The sequence below is a fragment of the Phyllostomus hastatus genome, unplaced genomic scaffold (genome assembly GCF_019186645.2).
Source record: "Phyllostomus hastatus isolate PE091 unplaced genomic scaffold, TTU_PhHast_1.1 phas_contig_329, whole genome shotgun sequence".
Taxonomy (NCBI): Eukaryota; Metazoa; Chordata; class Mammalia; order Chiroptera; family Phyllostomidae; genus Phyllostomus; species Phyllostomus hastatus.
Window position 1 is genome coordinate 1,400,050 of NW_025333854.1, and position 17,373 is coordinate 1,417,422.

The window sequence follows — 17,373 nt, forward strand, 5'->3', positions numbered from 1 at the left end:
CCCGCCTTCTTCGTCGTGCCGTGTCTTTCCCTCGTGGAAGCCTCTGTGTCACTGGCGAGGCTGTGGTTGTGGTTGGAAAATGACTGGTCCCGAGCCCGAGTTCTGCGGGGACCCTGCGAACAGGACCCAAGGTGTGTTTCGTCCAGAAACTCCACCCGTGCGCCTCCCTCGGGGGGCCCAGCGGGGGTGCTTTGTGGGGGGGCTCCGGGTCCCAGTGCGTGCTAGAGGACATTGCTGTTTTTATGCGTTATCCCAACTTTTCATTTAAAAATGTTGTTGGGAATTAAAATAAATTGCACGGACGATTCACAGATACGGGCTTTGCCGGGCAGACCGTGTGCGGACGGGATTTTCTGCCCGCGGTCCCCTGCCGTGTGCGGGGGTGGGGCAGCGTTACGTGAAGACCCGCAGGGCAGGTGCCAGGCCCCCCAGTGCTCTCTTGGGGTTTGGGGATGCCCACCTGAGCGAAACTCGTCCTTCTTTCCTTCACCTTGTTTTTAGCATTTTACTTCCTTAAAAGCAAAATAAAATATTTGGAGACATGTTTTCGCTCATCTTCTCGGGGTCTGGTCAGCTACGAATTCCTGCGAGTTGCTGGATATTTGACACGGGATGAAAACTGAGTGTCTTATAAAGGCAGAGGGAATGGTGCGCCCCGTCTGGTTCTGACACCCTGGAAGGCCTGTCTGTTTACCTGCCTGCCCTAGTTCTTTCCCTTTTCTTATCCTCCCCCAGGACGTGTTTTCATTGCTTTACAGAGAAGGGGAGTGGGGGGGAGAGAGGAACATGGGTCGGTTGCCTTCTCACCTGCACCCCGGCCAGGGATCGGACCCGCCAGGGGCTGTGGCCTGACCGGGAATCAAACCCACGACACCTTTCATTTAGGGGACAAGGCTCCCACACACTGGGCCACACCGGCCGGGGCTGTTTGTCCCAGTTCCCAGAGGAGTCTGGGTTCACAGCAGAACTGAGGGGAGTGTATGGGGGGGTTCTCCTACATCCCCTGCCCCACTGTCAGTGTCCTGCGCGAGAGACTGGCGTGTTTGCCACAGCTGATGCGCCCGTGCTGACACGACGCCGTCCCCTGAAGCCTGTAGTTCACACTGGGCTGCGGTCTTGGTGTGGTGATGCAGACACCGGTCCGCAGTGTCCGAGTCATTATGGATGAAGTGAGACATTCACAGGGACTACTGAGTCCGGTGGAGGAAAAGGGACAGCGTGGCTTTTCTCTCTTGGCCCTTGCTGAGACCAGCCTTTATTGGGTTTCCCCCGCCCATTATCTGATGGTCCTCATTTACTGTGCACAGGTTCGCTGTAGGTGGTCACCTTTTACAGAAAACAAAGGAGAGGATGCTGCTAATCACATCACAGAAGAGGGAGATTTGCAAATGAAAAGGCAAAAGTGGTTGGACCGGTTACACTCCTCCTGGGAAGGTTTAGCATGGATTTTAGGAAGTTGCTTTGCAGTAAATGTCCTCAATTCAGGGTGAGGGAGTTCTTCAGCAAGAGCAGGACTCAAAGCGGCCTGGGCACATTGCAGGCCTGATTCCCCACAGGAGAACCTACCTGTGGGCGTGGGTCCTGTGCATCTCCGAGTGGGAGCTGGGCCCAGGCCACGCAGAGCGGTCTCCTACCGTGGGGCACATTCCGTGGGTTTTGACGAGTGTGTAATGGCAGGTACCCGCCATTACGGTTTTGCGGCTCTGAAAGCCCCCCCGAGGCTCCCCCGTGTACCCCTCCCTCCTCCTCCTCTAACCCTGGCAGACTTCTCTGTCCCCACAGTTTTGCTCTTCCTGGCGTGCCAGATAGTTGGAGTGGGACACTGTGCAGCCTCAGCAGGTCGGCTTCTTCTGCTGAGGAATGTACACTCCAGGCTCCTCCGTGTCTCTTCGTGGTTTGCTAGCTCCCTTTGTTTAAAGCACCAAATACTGTTCTGTTATCTGGGTGTGCCACAGTGTGTCACCCGTTCACCTCTTCGAGGGCTTCTTTGTTGCTCCCAAGTCTTGGCAATGGTCAGTAATTGATCTGTTTGTCTGTTCTTTTGCCAATACCACGCTGTCTTGACTTCTACAGTTTCCAGTGAGTCTTCGAGTCAGACAGTGCTGGTCCTTTGACTTGGTTCTTCTCCTTCAATGTTGTGCTGACTGTTCTGGGCCCTTGGCCCCTCCATATAAACTTTAGAATTAGTCTGTCCATGTCTAAAACATGTCACTCGCTGAGATTGCACCGCATCTATAAATCAAGTCGAAAAGAGCTGACATCTTAATACTATTGAATCTGCTTACCCACGCACATGGGATGTCTCTCAGCTGGTTTAGATTTTCTTTGATTTCTTTGGCTGGAGTTTGGTCGTTTTCCTCATATAGGCATGGCACATGTTTTGTTAGATTTATGCCTGAGTATGTTATTGTGGGGGTAATTAATGGAACTTTTCAGATCCACTCTCTTAACAACTTTCCAATGTGCAAAACAGTATTATTAACAACAATTACTGTGCTGCACACTACCTCCTTATGATCTTTTCACGTTGTAACTGGACGTTTGTGCTTGATTCTTCCAAACTTTTGCTGGCGGTGCTCGGTGCTTGCAGTAGCCTGGCCTCTCCGCCCACAACGGCCGCCCCTGAGGCTGCGTGCCGTCGCGGGTGGCGCTGCCATGCTCTTACGAGAAGTCACGTGGTCGTGGATACCGCACGTCGCTCGGGTGGGCTCACTTCCTGTTGATCGTGTGGCTCTCAGTGTGATCGCAAGCCCGGTGGTTGGGGAGATGAAAAGGCAGTGGCCTGTGGTTTAGACTCACTGGGGTGTTTTGAGGAGAATTAAGGCTGAGCACTAGAGAGACCTCTGACCTCAGATGGTCATGGAAGAAACTAGCCAGAAGTCATACGTGTGGCACAGACACAGTGAGACGTTTATTTCGTCAACGAGTCAACATTCATTTACTTACTTTTAAATACGTTTTATTGGTGATGTTGTTGTCCCATTTTTTTTCCTCTTTAATCCCCCCTGTCCTGCATCCCCCCTCCCACCAGCATTCCGCCTCCCCCCCCCCAACCGCTTAATTCATTCCATGGGCCATACACAGAAGTTCTTAGGCTTCTCCATTTCCTATACTGTTCTTAACCTCCCCCTGTCTGTTTTGTACCTACCATCTATGCTTCTTATTCCCTGTGCCTTTTACCCCTCTCTCCCCCTCTTCCTCTCCACTGAGAACCCTCCATGTGATCTCCATTTCTGTGATCCTGTTCCTGTTCTAGTTGTTTACTTAGTTCATTTTTGTTTTTGTTTTAGGTTCATTTGTTGATAGTTGGGAGTTTGTTGTCATTTTACTGTTCATAGTTTTGATCTTCTTTTTCTTAGGTAAGTCCCTTTAACATTTCATATAATAAGGGCTTGGTGATGATGAACTCCTTTAACTTGACCTTATCTGGGAAGCACTTTATCTGCCCTTCCGTTCTAAATGAAAACTTTGCTGGATAGAGTGATCTTGGATGTAGGTCCTTGCCTTTAATGACTTTGAGTATTCTTTCCAGCCCCTTCTTGCCTGCAAGATTTCTTTTGATAAATCAGCTGATTTCTGGGAATTCTTATGGCAATTTCTTTGTAGGTAACTCTCTCATTTTCTCTTGCTGCTTTTAAGATTCTCTCCTTATCTGTCATCTTGGGTAATGTAATTATGATGTGCCTTGGTGTGTTCTTCTTGGGTCCAACTTCTTTGGGACTCTCTAAGCTTCCTGGACTTCCTGGAAGTCTATATCCTTTGCCAGAATGGGGAAGTTCTCCTTTATTATTTTTTCAAATAAGTTTTCAATTTCTTGCTCTTCCTCTTCTCCTTCTACTACCCCTATGATTCAGATGTTGGAATGTTTAAAGATGTCCTGGAGGTCCCTAAGCCTCTCCTAATTTTTTAAAATTCTTATTTCTCCATTCTTTTCTGTTTGGTTGTTTCTTTCTTCCTTCTGGTCCACTCTATTGTTTTGAGTACCAGTTTCCTTCCCATCACTATTGGTTCCCTGTGCATTTTCCTTCATTTCTCTTATCGTAGCCTGCATTTGTTCATCTAATTTGCAACCAAAATCAGCCAACTCTGTGCTTGATCACCAGTGCTTTGAACTGTGCATCTGATAGGTTGGCTATCTCTTGGTTGCTTAAAAGTAATGCTTGTGGGGCTTTCAATTCTGTTTGAGCCATCTTCCCCCTGCCCCTTTGGTCTGGTGGTGCCTGTTACGTATGAGGGGCGGAGCCTTAGGTGTTCACCAGGGTGGGGCACCCCAGTTGCTGGGTTGTGACGTTGTATGTGGGAGCGGGGTCTGAGAGGGAACAATGGTACTTGCTCCACTCTCTGTTGGACCTCAGTCCCTTCCACCGCTTCCCCCGAGCAAACTGGGCCCCACACAATTCCCATGTGGGTGGGCTTGTGCACCCCGTGGGACTTTCTAATGACCCCTCCTGTGAGGCTGGGAGTCTCCCCCTGTGCCTCAACCCCCACAGGTGTTTTCAATCAGTGCCCCAAGGCTCTATTTCCCAGCGCTGGGACCTTGGGTTGCTCGCAGTGTCTTGCTTCACAGTCGCCACCTCGCTGGGTCTGCCGGTTGCCACCCCTCGACCTGGGTCTGCCAGCTACCACTTGTGCACTCAGGGTCCTCCCGCTGAGGTCTTGCACACCCCGGATGCCTTACTCGCCCGGCCCCAACGCTCTCTGCTCTGCGAGGCTCTGGTATCCGAGTCCAGGACTGCTTCTGAAATTCCAGCCCTTAACCGACTTATAAGCCATGCGAGTCCTATGAGGAGGCGACCGCCCCGCTGGTCTGACTTCAGCCGTGTCCCCGAATACCCACCCGCTCTCACCTGGCCTCCTTCTCCGTGTGCCCCATCTTCCCCCTCTCATGGGGTCGGCTTCCTCTGTTTTGGCCTGAAGCTCTGATCATGAAAGTCACCGTCGCGTTAGAACAGGGTCTGCGAAGTATTTCCCAGGAACACGGGTCTCTGGGGAAGCTCAAGTCAAAAGGACTCTGGCCACGTGAGTTTCAGAACCGGGCCGTCACAGCCCACCTCCCGGCAGGTCCGGTGCGTGTAACAGCCTGGGGTCCTGCTTGATTGTCCCACCCGGAGCTCCCAGACCGATGAGAACATGTAATTGATAGGGGCTTAAGACTCGGAAAATTTTAGCTTAAGGTAAATAGCCATAAATCTAGCAGGTCATGTGTATGTTAAGCTTTCGTTTCAATAACTACAGATAAGGCCCCTCCTGGCACCTGAGAAAAAACAGCCGACCTCCTGGGTCACTGGCTAGAGATGACCGCCTGGGGACATCTGTACCAGGAAGAAGCAGGACAGGAATGTTGCAGCTGCTGAATCTCAAAGCCCTCACCACACAGTGGTTGTCCTTCCCCGCTCCCCTTATGAAAAGATCTGGCCAGGAAGGAAAGGGGAAGATGGTTTGTTAGGGTATGAACCCGCCATGTTCTCCGATCGCCGGCCATCTGAATAAAGCGCCCATAAAAGATTCAATCACTGTCATTGCTTATTGGGTTTGGTAGTGACGGGCAGCCCGAATGCCGGTGTCTCTTCCGGTTACACAATGACACCCCCATCACTGTTAACCCCCCAGCCTCACGCAGAGCGGTGGCCCCAAGCGTGTTCTACGAGAAACCACCAGTGGACACCGAAAGAGGGTGTTCCCAGAAGTCCACGAGTGACACCCGAGTGCGCTTCCCGGGAGAGATTCTGGGGTCCGTTTCCAGGAAGCTGCATCTGTTCCTTTGGCCAGTTTATTGAAACCGGGGCCCCCGGGGGGTGAGTTTGGGGGGGGTAAGAGGAGGGAGGGAGCGGGACCCAGCAGTGTCTGGGGCTGGTGGGTCAGAGAGGGCAGAGCTCCTGAAGCGTGGGGCCTGCGGGCTGTAGCGGGCTGGACACGGCCCCCTCCCTGCCCAAAACAGCCACGTCAAATCCCTGGAACCTGCGGACGTGACCTTGTTTGGAAGAAGGGTCTTTGCAGTTGCAGTGAAGTTAAGGGCCTCGAGCTGAGGTCATCCGGAATTATCCAGAGGGGCTTGGGATCCGACCACAAGGGTCCTTACGGGGGACAGAACGGGAGGCGATGTGACCACAGGTCCGGGGCTGGGGGGAGCGGCGGGAAGCGGGAAGAGGCGCAGAGTCTGGAGCCCCCGGGGTGGGGGGAGGGGGCGGCCGTCGCTCTGATTTTGGGCTTCCGGCCCCAGAGCTGGAGAGAATAAGTTTCTGTCGTCTGCAGTGATGTGGTTTGTGGCAAGTTGGCATGGCAACCACAGGAAACCGGTGCGAAGGGAGAGCAAAGCGACACCTGGGCACCTCGCGAGGCTGGCCGGGTCCGCCCTGGCAGCGTCGCCACATCTGAGGTGCCGCCTGCCTGCCCTGAAGGCGGCGGGTTTGGGGGAGCCCTTGTTCTGGGAAGGGACCCCTGGCCCCACCTGGGGGGCCCCCCCGTCCTTGGCACCAGCCCTTGGGCGGTGCACAACGGCTGCCTGTTCCTCCTCCCGCCGGCCGCTGGCGGGGTCAGCTGCGGTGGGTGGCACAGCCGATGTGTCACCCCCTCACTTCTCGGTGACAGGAACAGCTGGGGTGTGTCTTCTGCACGGGGGCGTTGGGAGGGTCGAGCTACGTGAGGAACTCTCTCCAGGGCGCCACCTGTTCCCACCTGCTGGCTGCGGCCATTGGCTCCGCTCCCTCCCACTGCAGGCCCGGACCTTGACCTCCTCTCGGACCCTCCATCCTTCTCTCTCTGCCTTCTCCTCCCCTCCCCTTCATTCCTCCTCCTGCTTCCCCTCCTCCCCATCCCTCCCTCTCCCCTCCTCCCAGTCGACACCCCGTGTTTCCCGGCCTCGCACCCGTGGGCTAGTTTCGCCCAGGGCCAGCCTCCGGGGGAACGGAACCGCACAGACAACGTTGACTGCCTGGCTTCTCCCACCCAACACCACATTTGCAGGGCGGATTCGCGCTGCTGCCTGTCACGAGGGTTTGCTCTTTCCTCGCTGTGCGATATTCCGTCGTGAGGTGTGCGAGGGTGTGTCCGTTTTATGGTGGGTGGACCGTTGCGTTATTTTCAGCTCTGACTTTTGAGAATACAGCTCCTCTGCAGATTCCGGGACCCATCTCGGTGGGGAGGAAAGCGCTCGTCCCCGTCTGGTGTGTGCCCACGGGTGGGATCGTTAGGTCGCTGCAGAGCACGTGCGCATGTAGTTGAACAGACGCGGCCACTCTCCCTAAGGAGCTGCACCACTCACACCTCCACCAGCAGGGCACGAGGGGGCCGCACGACTGCTCTGTGAGGGGGCCGCAGCCTCTGTAACAGACGCTGCCGGGGCGGGGGGAGGGGGAGGGTGTGGTGGTGCAGGACAGTCCCTCCCCTGGCTGCGGTTGACGCCCTAGCGGGGAACTAGGAACTGGTGGGGGGTGGTATACGAAACGCCATCCTGGTGAGTCTGCTGGAGCCTGTCTTGGGTATCAGCACCGGGACCCACTGCCCAGTGTGGGGCTCTGCTGTCCGGCTGCGTGTGTTGTCGCTGGGGAGCCGGTGTGAGGAAGGCCCTGTCCTGGGGCCACCGAATGCCAATCACACAGAAAGTTCCAGGGGCGGGGCCTGGGCGTCGGTAATGTGAAAGGTCAGTCTAATGGGCAGCCGTGGGTGCAAATGGACCGCCAGGGTTCGGGCCGTTTCTGAGGTGTGTTTCTTCTCTTGCTGTAAGAGCCCGTCCCTCAGTGTTGCTGCGTGTTCTCGGGCCAGGCATGCGTGGGGTGTGTGTGCACACATCAGATTTATGTGCCTGAAGGAACTCATGCACATCCAAGGGGCTCTGCCCACACAGTCACTTCTCGAAGCAGCTGCCGGGCGAACGACCGTCCACCAGGTTCCATGCGCTGCGTGCACACGCCGGGGCTTTCTCCGAAGGACGCCTTCTGGCTGCACTCCACTCGGACTCCCCGCTGCGGGCGGGATGGGCGGCTACTGTGCACCCCCCCCTCCCCACCCCGCCCCCCGTGGTGGTGGGAGCTGCCCAGGCGCAGGAGCGGCTGCTTCGTGGTGTCTCCTAGAATTTCACTGCCTGTTCCCCCCTGCCCGCGGGGCACACTGAAAGGCACGTCCGGTTCCTGCCTCTCCCAGAGACTCAGGGTTTCCCCGTAACTCTGAAGCGCGGGGGCAGACGTGGGACAGTGAACTTGGAAGGGCAAGTTCTCCCGCGCTCCCGTCCGGCTGCTTCCGACCCCCCGCAGCCCCGCGGGGCCCTCTGCTGCGCTGGTCACCAGACGCCCTCCCTGACCGAGGGCCCCTCCTCCTGGGTCCCAGAGGGGCAGTGCAGGGGCTCGGACAGAGCCGCGTCTGCGCGTCACTTGACCCGTGGCTGGCTTGGGGACACCGCTCCCGGGTGGCTCCCTTGCACCCCCCCCCCCAAGGCCACTCTATGGGGCAGCCTCACTGCGCTGGGGAGCTCTGCCCCCTGGAGTCATCGGACAGAAGCGGGGATGGTCATGCGCCCTGACTTTATTTATGACGGGAGTGAGAAGTGGCAGCAAATGACATGATGCACGGGGACCTAGGCCGCCCCCTTCATCGTTTGGATGATCCAGGTGAGGTGCTTCTGGGACAGCAGCACGTACACGCCAGGCCCCCGGGGGTCTCCGCACTTGTCCGGCTTGCCGAAGGAGGTGACGCCCCTGAAGATGCCCTGGCAGATCAGAGGGCTTCCCGAGTCTCCCTGGCGAGGACGAGAGGGGCGGGGTCAGCAGGGGACGGCGTGGGGTGGGGGGCGTGGCCATCACTGAGCGGGAGAAGTCCCATTCAAAGTGGAGCAGAGACCAGCCTTCCCTTCACTGAAAGCCAGCGCCTCCAGAACCGACACGCTGAGGCTGTTTTAGTGTGCCTCGACGGGCGTCCTGGACTGACTCACGCACCAGGGGAAGCAGAAGCGGAGCTGGCACTGCCGTCTGCGCTGTCCCGTAACTTTGGGACCCAGTCTCTGCTTCAGAAAGGAGACCCTGTGCCGTTTTCCCAGGGTGCTTCGTAACTCAGGGGCCAAAGGGTCAGATGCAGACGAAAACCAGAAACCACACTTCCGAGTTTCTCCCGCAGAGAGAAACTCCTGCCTTCCCCAAGACAGGACACCAGAGCAGCCTTTCCTTCCCCCTCTCGGACGGACAACACCCTCTCCCCACGTCTGCGCTGACGCTGGGCGGGAGCCCCGAGACCCACGCTTCCCCTCCGAGCAGGGACTCCGCGGCCGAGCGACTCCCCGCAGCGGGAAGCCCCCGAGTCACTCTGCCCACTGTGCCCGCGGGGAGTGGCCTGTGGCCCGCGTCCCTGCTGCTGGCTGGGGCGCAGGGCCCCAGGGCTGTGCACAGCGCTCTGCAGACTCGGGGCTGTGGCTGGCTCCAGTCCAGCAGCGCGAGGGCGGGGCGGCCTCCCGCTCCTGGCTCCTGGGAGAACTGGCCCCTGCGGGTCTGAAGTCAGGGGCCCCGTGAGCGGCTGGGGCCCTTCCTGCCCTGAGCTCTGTCTCCTGCCCCACGGAGGAGTGCGCGGACCGCCTGGAAACTTCAGAACGAGTCCTTCCGGTTCAGTCCCCCCAGAGCCATTGCGAGAACGGGCCGAGGACGGCTGAGTTTGGATGGCAGAGGGTGGCATCTTGGGATGTCGTGTGTGGGTCCCAACAGCACACAGGCTGTGGGTGCCCAGCGTGTGAAGGACCGGAGGGGCAGGGTGCGGGGCCGGGAGAGCGAGCGGCGGCTGCAGGAGCCGGAGGCCACCTTTCTTGGGAACGGCCCCACCCTGCCCCCCGGGCGAGCTGCCCGGTGCTGCTGAGGCTAGGGAGGCCCCGGGAAGGAAGAGGGACGGGGGCCCACTCAGGTCTGCGGGCTCCCAGACCAGCGTGCACGCTGCTCTCCCAGCGGCCCCTGCGGGGTCTTCAGCTCGGGTTGGGGGGGAATGACAGCTCGCATCCGGGGCTTAAGAACCTACAGTGTGTCTGCTGCCTCTGCCCTCACGCGGGGCCCTGTCCCGTCCCTTCTCGGGGACCCTGTCACAGGGCCTCCGCGTCCTCTCTGTGTGGGTCGTGCCTGCGTGTGGTCTCCTGGCCTTGGACTTGGGTCTGGGAAGCTGGGGCGGGGGGGCTGGCCTGCGGTCCTCGGTCTGGCTCGGTGGGCGGGGGGGGGCAGGCCTGTCAGCCTGCCGGTGCAGGGGCAGAGGGGCTTGGGGCTGTGCCGAGTTCGGGGGAAAGGGCTCGGAAGGGCCTAGAGCAACCCTGACTTTGGCTCTCCCAAGTGTTACCGTTTTAAAAATTTAAAAATTTTAAAAATTACTCTTCTCCACATATCTGAAAGTGAAAAATGGGGTAAAAAACAACATTGCTTCTTGGGTGGGCTTTTTTTTTTTTAAATCCTCACCCAAGGATATATATGCTTATTGATCTTAGAGAGAAAGGAAGGCAGGAAGGGGGGAGGGGAGGGGAGAGGGGGAGAGAGAGAGAGAGAGAGACATCTCGATGGGAGAGAGAAACATTGATGAGTTGTCTCCTGTACACACACCCCAACCCCAGACTGAACCCAGAACCCTGACTGGGAATTGAACCGGCAACCTTTTGGTGTATGGGACAATGCTCCAACCAACTGAGCCCCCGGCCAGGGCTGCTGGGGGGTTTTGATAGGACACGAGAAGGTGTCGGGGGGTCAGCACGCACCGGCAGAAAATGTGTTATTCTCGCTGAACCACACACCTCGCTGAGACCTGGGACGCGGCAGGAGTGGGCGGAGGGCGGGGCCGCCGCGTACTTACGTGGCACGAGTCTTTTCCGCCTTTGGGGTTCCCTGCACAGAGCATGTTCATCCCGATCACGGGGTCGTAGTTGTAGTGCTGTGCGTCGTTGCAGGTCTTCCTGTCAATGACCGTGACGTTGACTTCTCTCAGGCCATCGGCGAGCACCTGCCGCCGATTGTTTACCAACCCCCATCCCGCGACCTGGCAGCTGGTTCCTGGTTTGACGTCACTCCCCCTCTTAGGGAGGTTAAGGATGGCCACGTTCTTATTGATGGTTGCTTTTTTCTTCAGCTGTTGGAAGGCAAGCGGGAAGAGTTACAAGAATGAGACAGTGAAACTGTTCGCGTTTTTATAGCCTGCAGGGACCCCCACGCCCCCTGGTGTGGGTGCAGTCTGTCGCCACGGGGGCTCGGACGAGGGACCGCACCTGCAGCAGTTTGAGGTCGCCCTCGTGTGTGTCCCGGTCGTAGCACGGGTAGGGAAACTCTTTCTTCACGAACAGTATCTGTTTTTCCGGCTCCTTCTTGGATCTCGAGTGGGCCCCGAGAGTGACTGTGGACCTTTTGTTCCTGAAAACGGACACAGGGCTGTCACCGCGTCTACGCTGTCCGCGGGGAGCCGAGCTCGCCGCGGGCCGGCCGGTTGCCTCGTCCCCTGTGCGCACCTGCTCGCCACAGACGTGCTTGTGGGGAGATCAGAAAGCAGCATGGGTGCTTGAAAGAATAAAAAGATGTTTATTCTTTTTTGTATAAAAGATGTTGGAGAATTCACCCTCACCATCAACCTCGCCGTCGCCACCCGCGTATTCCTAGCAGGTCTATGCTAGGAATATGAGGTCTGTTGAATGTTAAGCGAGGTCTATTGAGAATCCCACGGCAGCTACGCCTGGTCTTGGGGTCTTTGCTGGGGTTCTGGTGGGTTTCCTGCCCCCCGCCCCTCCTTCAGCTGTGACAGAGCATCAAGCAGCCGATCACAGGAGATGAAGGGCTCAGTGGTCTAGAGACAGAAGCCACCTGGTGCTGGTAAGGGGGGCCCACTTATCGTCGTGGCGCGACGACAGCCTCGTCCGGAATGGGTCAGCGTTCAGAAACCGACCGTCCGGTGGGGACCCTGTTTGCCTGGCACTGAGTGTGGGCGCCTGGGGCGGGGGTGGCCTGCAGGAGGCACCCGCACCGACCCTCCCGCTCCGTGCTAAAGGTTCGTTTTGATTCATAACATCGGAACATGCTCTGGGGCGTTCACGATTAAGGTGAGGACCATTCCCAAGCCAGTGGCAACCGCACCAGCGCGATGCCCACACGGCCGAGCCCCCACCCCCCAGCGGACAGGAGTCTCGCTGAGATGTGAGCTCGGGGCACGGGGCACAGCACAGCGGGGATGACGGGATGTTCCCTGTGTTTGCGCCATCCACGTGGGGGTCGGGAGCCACACACGGCTGCTGAGGATGAGCAGTGTGGGGAGCGTGACCGAGGAAATCGATTTGAAATTGTATTTAAAGTTATACAGTCGCATGGCTTTTGCGTAGTGCGACAGTGGCCATCACATCGGACAGCCAGGCGTAGAGGCCGGATTCCGGGAGTGGAGACGGGACCACGCCGGAGGGAGCGAGCGGGTGGCCCGCTGGGCGGCCGCAGGTGAGCGGGCAGGCGGCTCACGCAGGGGAACTCGGGGCCCTGGGGACGAGCTTTCTCAACTCGACCGCTGTGGGCCGCCCCAGGGGGGACTGGGGGCTGGGCTTGCTCTCCCCCAGCCGTGGAATGGGAGGCAGACCAAGCCGCCTGGCCCCTGGGCCAGGGTGGGGGTGGGGGGCTGCCACAGCACCCTCAGACAGAGCTGTGGGTGCTGCCCCCGGAGGCCTCCCTCGCTGGGGCTCAGTCTGCACCTGACTCCTGGTCGGGGCGGAGCCAGAGTCCAGAGCGCCTCCCTGGCTTTCGAGGGGTGTCCTTTTTAAATCACTCTTCCCCGGAACCGGGGTGTCCCCACGAGCTGCCGCCCCCAGCCCAGCACTTACAGGAGGCAGTGAGCGGCGGTCAGCACCCATCTGTCCTCGATCAGGGCCCCCCCGCAGATGCTGCTGTTCACCCCGGAGAGCAGCGCCATGTAGGGTCTGGAGTGAGGAGTCACCTCGCTCCCTCCGATGATCTGCACGCAGAGAGCTGAGGAGAGGAAGGCAAGTCACGGCCATGCCTGCCCCGTCGAGCGCTGCCCCAAGCCTTGATTCTGAGACCAGACCCGGAGCGGAAGTGCAGGCGGGGGGGTGGGGGCACGGCCCCTGCCGCCCCTGCACCCCCTCCCCTCCATGCAGACGTCCAGATGTCTGAATGCACGCCCGCCCCTGCTGGATTCGCCCACAGGTCCCTCTCCCCCCCCCCCCGCCCGCAGAAGCCACGCCACTGGCAGTTCGGGGATCTTCAGGCTGCAACTCTGACCTCAGGCCTCCGGGCCTGCAAAGGCTGGGCAGCTGCTGTGCATTGGCCTCTACAGTAACAGTCGCTACAGGAGATGCTAGGGATGAAGACGACCTTGACAGCCTCCCACCTCACCCCCTTTCAGGCCTGGCGGTAGTCCGGCCAAGGAGAGAGGCTGTGAGAAGCCTGGGTGCTCTGCTCTGCACCCCAAGTTGCTGCAACAACACCTAGCTCACAAACAGGCTAGCACCTTTGAGCTGTGACCTTGCCCGCGAGTCCTCTGGCCCTTGTGAGACTTCCTTTCGCAGAAACCTGCACTCTCCTGGTGCATACGTCCAGGGAATGATGTCAGCTGCCCCCCCCCCCCCGGGCCCTTCCCTCTCCAGGCTGGACCGCGTGGTTTGACGGCTCTTTCCCGGGGAGGGGGCGGGGGGAGGGAGCACAGGAGAGGCTGTGAGGAGGGGCTCCTGCCTTCCTCCCGTCCCCGATGACAGGCCAGGGGTTAGGCTCGTTCCTGGAGGACGGGAGACCGAGACGCAAGGTTTAGAAAGAAGGTCCTGGGCCTCGGGAATACTCCGAACTCCACCTCCCGGCACCTGACGTTCTGGGAGGAGTCTCCTAAAACCTCTGCCCTGGCCGTTGGCCCGGACCCACGGTTCCTGAAACAGGGCCCAGGACTGGTCACCCCGTGCCCACCGCGGCCTCCCTGCCAGAGTCCCAGCAGGGAGTCAGTCGTGAGAGTGAGGGGAGGGAGAGGGGGCCACAAGGGCCCTCCCTTCCAGGAGGGGGCGGGGCGGGAACTTGTAGGGGGAGGAAACGGAGCAGGAGCTTAGAGAAACTGAGAGAACCCCACCCACATCTCAGTTTTCCCTGGGGTGTATCCTGTATAGACAGACCCCCAAGGGGCCTCTCCGGGACTTGCGGGGTGCAGAAGCCAACAGGACCCCCTCGTTGGCAGAGTCCCGTGTTTGGGGGGCACATACACCCGCTCGGAAAAAGGTCCACGGCTCCCACAGCCAACCGTCCTAGAAGCGGCTGGGCCTTAGAACACGCGGGAACGTTGTTTTGGAGCTGGCAGCTCGTGGGCGCCCCCCAGAGCCCAAACAAACCGGGATTGGTGGGGCGCGGGGGGGGGGGGGCGGGGGCGGGGATGTCCCTGCCATTTAAAAACCCTGCAGAGCATCTTCCCCGTGCGGGGTGTCGCTTTTCGGGGTCTGTCCCCCCCGAGGGCCCAGGCCGCCCTCCCAGCGGCAGGAAGCCGGGCAGAGCCGAGCCCGTGGGTTCCGAGGTTTCCCTCGCAGAGACGGCGCGCCTGGAGTTGTGCGCCGCTCTCTGTGTTCCCCGCGGCGCGGCCGGAGGGCGCGGTACTAGCCGTGCCGGTCCTGCGCCCACTCTCTCACCCCAGCTGACCCGCAGCCTTGGATTCTGATGGTCTCCTCATTTTCAGGTGCAAGATGAACCAGGGGACTCTGGGAACTGCCCCCGCCCGTCACTCCCACCGCCACAGCTGACCCTGGGCAAGCCCTCCATTGCTCCGCGCTCGCCCACACGGTCCAGACGGGCTCTGGAGGGTCCTCCCCTCCTGGAGGGGCTTCTAAAGACACCCTGCAGCTACCCTGCGGGCTGTGACCCTTGTAGCAAGGATGCCACGGGTTTTTACAGCCTTTCACATGGAAGCATGCATGTGAGCCCCACACGAGACCAGACACGCGGGCCACTCCTCAGCGCACGGGAGAACCAGCTCAGCACGGAACACTGCAGCCGCCCCACAGAGCAGGTGTGGGGGCGCTCCCGGTGCAGACACCTCCCGAGACCGCCCGCACTGGCCTGGAGAAACAGGGTGAAGATTCTAGCTGCTCCTGACTCGCTTTGGGGAGGTGTAAGTCAAGTGCATCTCAGTGCCATTACGGCGGTCTGCTTTTTCTGCAGCAAGAAAGGCTGAGGGCCCCCCCTCCCCCCGAAAGGTGCCGTCAGGTCCTGACCCAGGGGTGTCTGGGCTGTCAGCAGTTCTACAATCTTTTGTGAAGAAACGGGGGGGCGGGTGGAGAAAGAAGGATGTTTCCCCCCCGAAGTAGAGACATGTTCATACTCAAAGAAAGGAGGCCGGGGCTCGGGGGAGGGTCTCCCAGTGCCCTGAGCTCCTGCGGCCCCTTGCCCGCAGGTCTGCCCCTCGGGCTGTAAGGGAGGTGACACGAGCCGGTCTTACCTTCGGGGACCAGCAGGAGAAGAAGTGCCACCGAGAGGGAGGGCGACGGGCGAGCTCCGGGGTTCCTCATTGCGGCTGCCGGGCCCACATCAATCGGCGTGCTGTGCTCAGGTCCGGCCCGTCGGGGCTTTATACCCAGAGCGGAGAGGAAGTGGCGAGCCCTCGAAAGCGAAAGAGCAGCAGTGAGAACAGCTCCCCGGCCGGCCGCAGCACGCACCCCGCCCCCCCCACCCCGCCTCCAGCAGCGCCCCCCCCCCCCCCCCCCCCCAGACCGCTCAGGGAGAGGGGCCCTGGCCCCCAGCACGGAGCCCTGAGGGGAGACTTGGAGGTGCGCGAGCAGGTGTGAGGGCTCTGGCTCCAGCATCAGCAACTCCAGCTCCCACTCGGGTGGGCGCCCTGTGGAGAGAGACTTCAGTTCCAGCTCTAAAAATGTCCTCCAGATTGGCCACGACCTACCCCCTTCTGGTTACCGATCTGGGGGACGGAGGACCAGCAGGTCAGGGTGAGGGCGATGACTCCTGCCCCCTCAGTCGGCACTGGCCTGGGCCTCCCTCCCCACCTGGTGTGGGGCGGTGTCGTGGGCTCCCGTCTGGGGTCCCGGGGGTGTGGGGACGGGGCTGCGGGGGTGGGGCTGGTGGCTCTCTCCAGACCCCCGACGGGTTTCACAGCTTCAGGTCCTGGAAAGTGTTCCTGAGTCCCCCTCGGTCTTCCCGTCTCCCCGCACTGCCTGCCCCCTTCCCGCCCTCCTCCCTTCCTGGGGTCTGGATGTGACTACCTGCGGAAGGAAAAACGGGACTCAGACGCGGTGATCTTGTTGCAGTGCGGGGGGGTGACCTCACTCTAAGGGGGGACCAGCTTTGGGCCTCGAAGGGACTGAGCCGTGAGCTTTCTCTTAGAGATGCCCCTGCCCCTCTCCTGAGCTGAGGATGTGGTCTTCATGGTCACACACTTGGTCCTCTGTCCTGACGCGAGGTCGGCGTCACACCAGCCCTCCCCAGAGTTGACACCCTGAGGGCTCCAGACCCGAGGGTTACTTTGCAGAAATCATGTGGCCCCGAGAGGAGTCGCCCCCCCTCTGCCCCCCGCCCCGGTGCGCCCCTAGGTTTCCTTTTCCCGGAATCGCTAGTGCATCACAGGCTCCGCAGGGCCAGCCATTGCAGTGGGATGCCCAGGCTCTGGTTTTGGCAGTTCTGAGACGGCCGTGAAGAGAGCCAAGCGCCGACTGACTGGACTTACTCAGACTCGAAGGAAACATTGGCGGATCTGTTTCTCTCTACGTGCCGCGTGTGGTTTTTAGCATGTTGACTGCGTCGGGCAGCCACCTCCGCGATGATTGGGTTGGCTAAGAAGTCCATGTAGTTTTTTCCCGTAAAATAAAGGACACATTTTTCATTTTCACCAATAACTTTATTGATTTGGATATTTTGAGTACGTGGGCTATCTCCCACGTGGTATAGCGATTGTTCTCAGTTACTGTCTCCAGGTGATCGCTGTCAACGTCACCTGCTCCGCCCGACTGTGGGGCATCGCCCAGAGAGAAGTCTTCAGCACGCAACTGCAGAAACCACTTCTGACACGTTCCATCCGCCACAGTGCCTTCTCCACACACGGCACAAGTCTTTTTTTTTTTTGCGTTTCAGTTGCATTTTTACCTTTCTTGAAGTGATAAAATATAATATGCCAAAAATGTTTTCCTGTTTCCTTCCATCTTCAATATTAAAAATGACTACACAAAAATTCACCAGTTTTGATCAGTTTTTAAAAAAATGCATCTTGATAGGACAGCTGTCACCATGCAATCTAAAAAACGTGTTTCGAGTGAAGTTAAAGACAACTAGGCGCGCTACTAGAGCCGTCTCACGGAGGAAGAAAATGAAATTTTTGGCCAGCCCCATAACTCGAGAACACCTTCCTCATTTCCGAAAGAAGCCTGTGGCTCCCCGTGACCCCTCCCTCCCCCTCCCCGGCCCTAGACGA

General features: G+C 59.1%; 1 protein-coding gene across 1 annotated transcript; it reads right to left on the minus strand.

The window, feature by feature from the left end:
• Window positions 1–8,503: 8,503 nt before the first annotated feature.
• Window positions 8,504–15,525, minus strand: LOC123819538 (granzyme A-like). Its single transcript, XM_045839924.1, has 5 exons — window positions 15,397–15,525; window positions 12,794–12,938; window positions 11,210–11,351; window positions 10,801–11,073; window positions 8,504–8,731 (listed from the first exon to the last, which is right to left on the minus strand). The coding sequence occupies exons 1-5, from the start codon at window positions 15,464–15,466 to the stop codon at window positions 8,570–8,572; spliced, it is 792 nt and encodes a 263-aa protein (XP_045695880.1). The 5' UTR covers window positions 15,467–15,525; the 3' UTR covers window positions 8,504–8,569.
• Between the last annotated feature and the right edge of the window lie 1,848 nt (window positions 15,526–17,373).

What these genes read in the sequence shown, in the direction of transcription:
- LOC123819538 (XM_045839924.1), bottom strand. Translation starts at nt 15,466, where the DNA reads ATGAGGAACCCCGGAGCTCGCCCGTCGCCCTCCCTCTCGGTGGCACTT. An exon ending in ACCGCCGCTCACTGCCTCCT is followed by an intron (nt 11,352 to 12,793) that starts GTAAGTGCTGGG and finishes GTCCGTTTTCAG; the next exon opens with GAACAAAAGGTCCACAGTCA. An exon ending in GCGGAAAAGACTCGTGCCAC is followed by an intron (nt 8,732 to 10,800) that starts GTAAGTACGCGG and finishes CGTCCTCGCCAG; the next exon opens with GGAGACTCGGGAAGCCCTCT.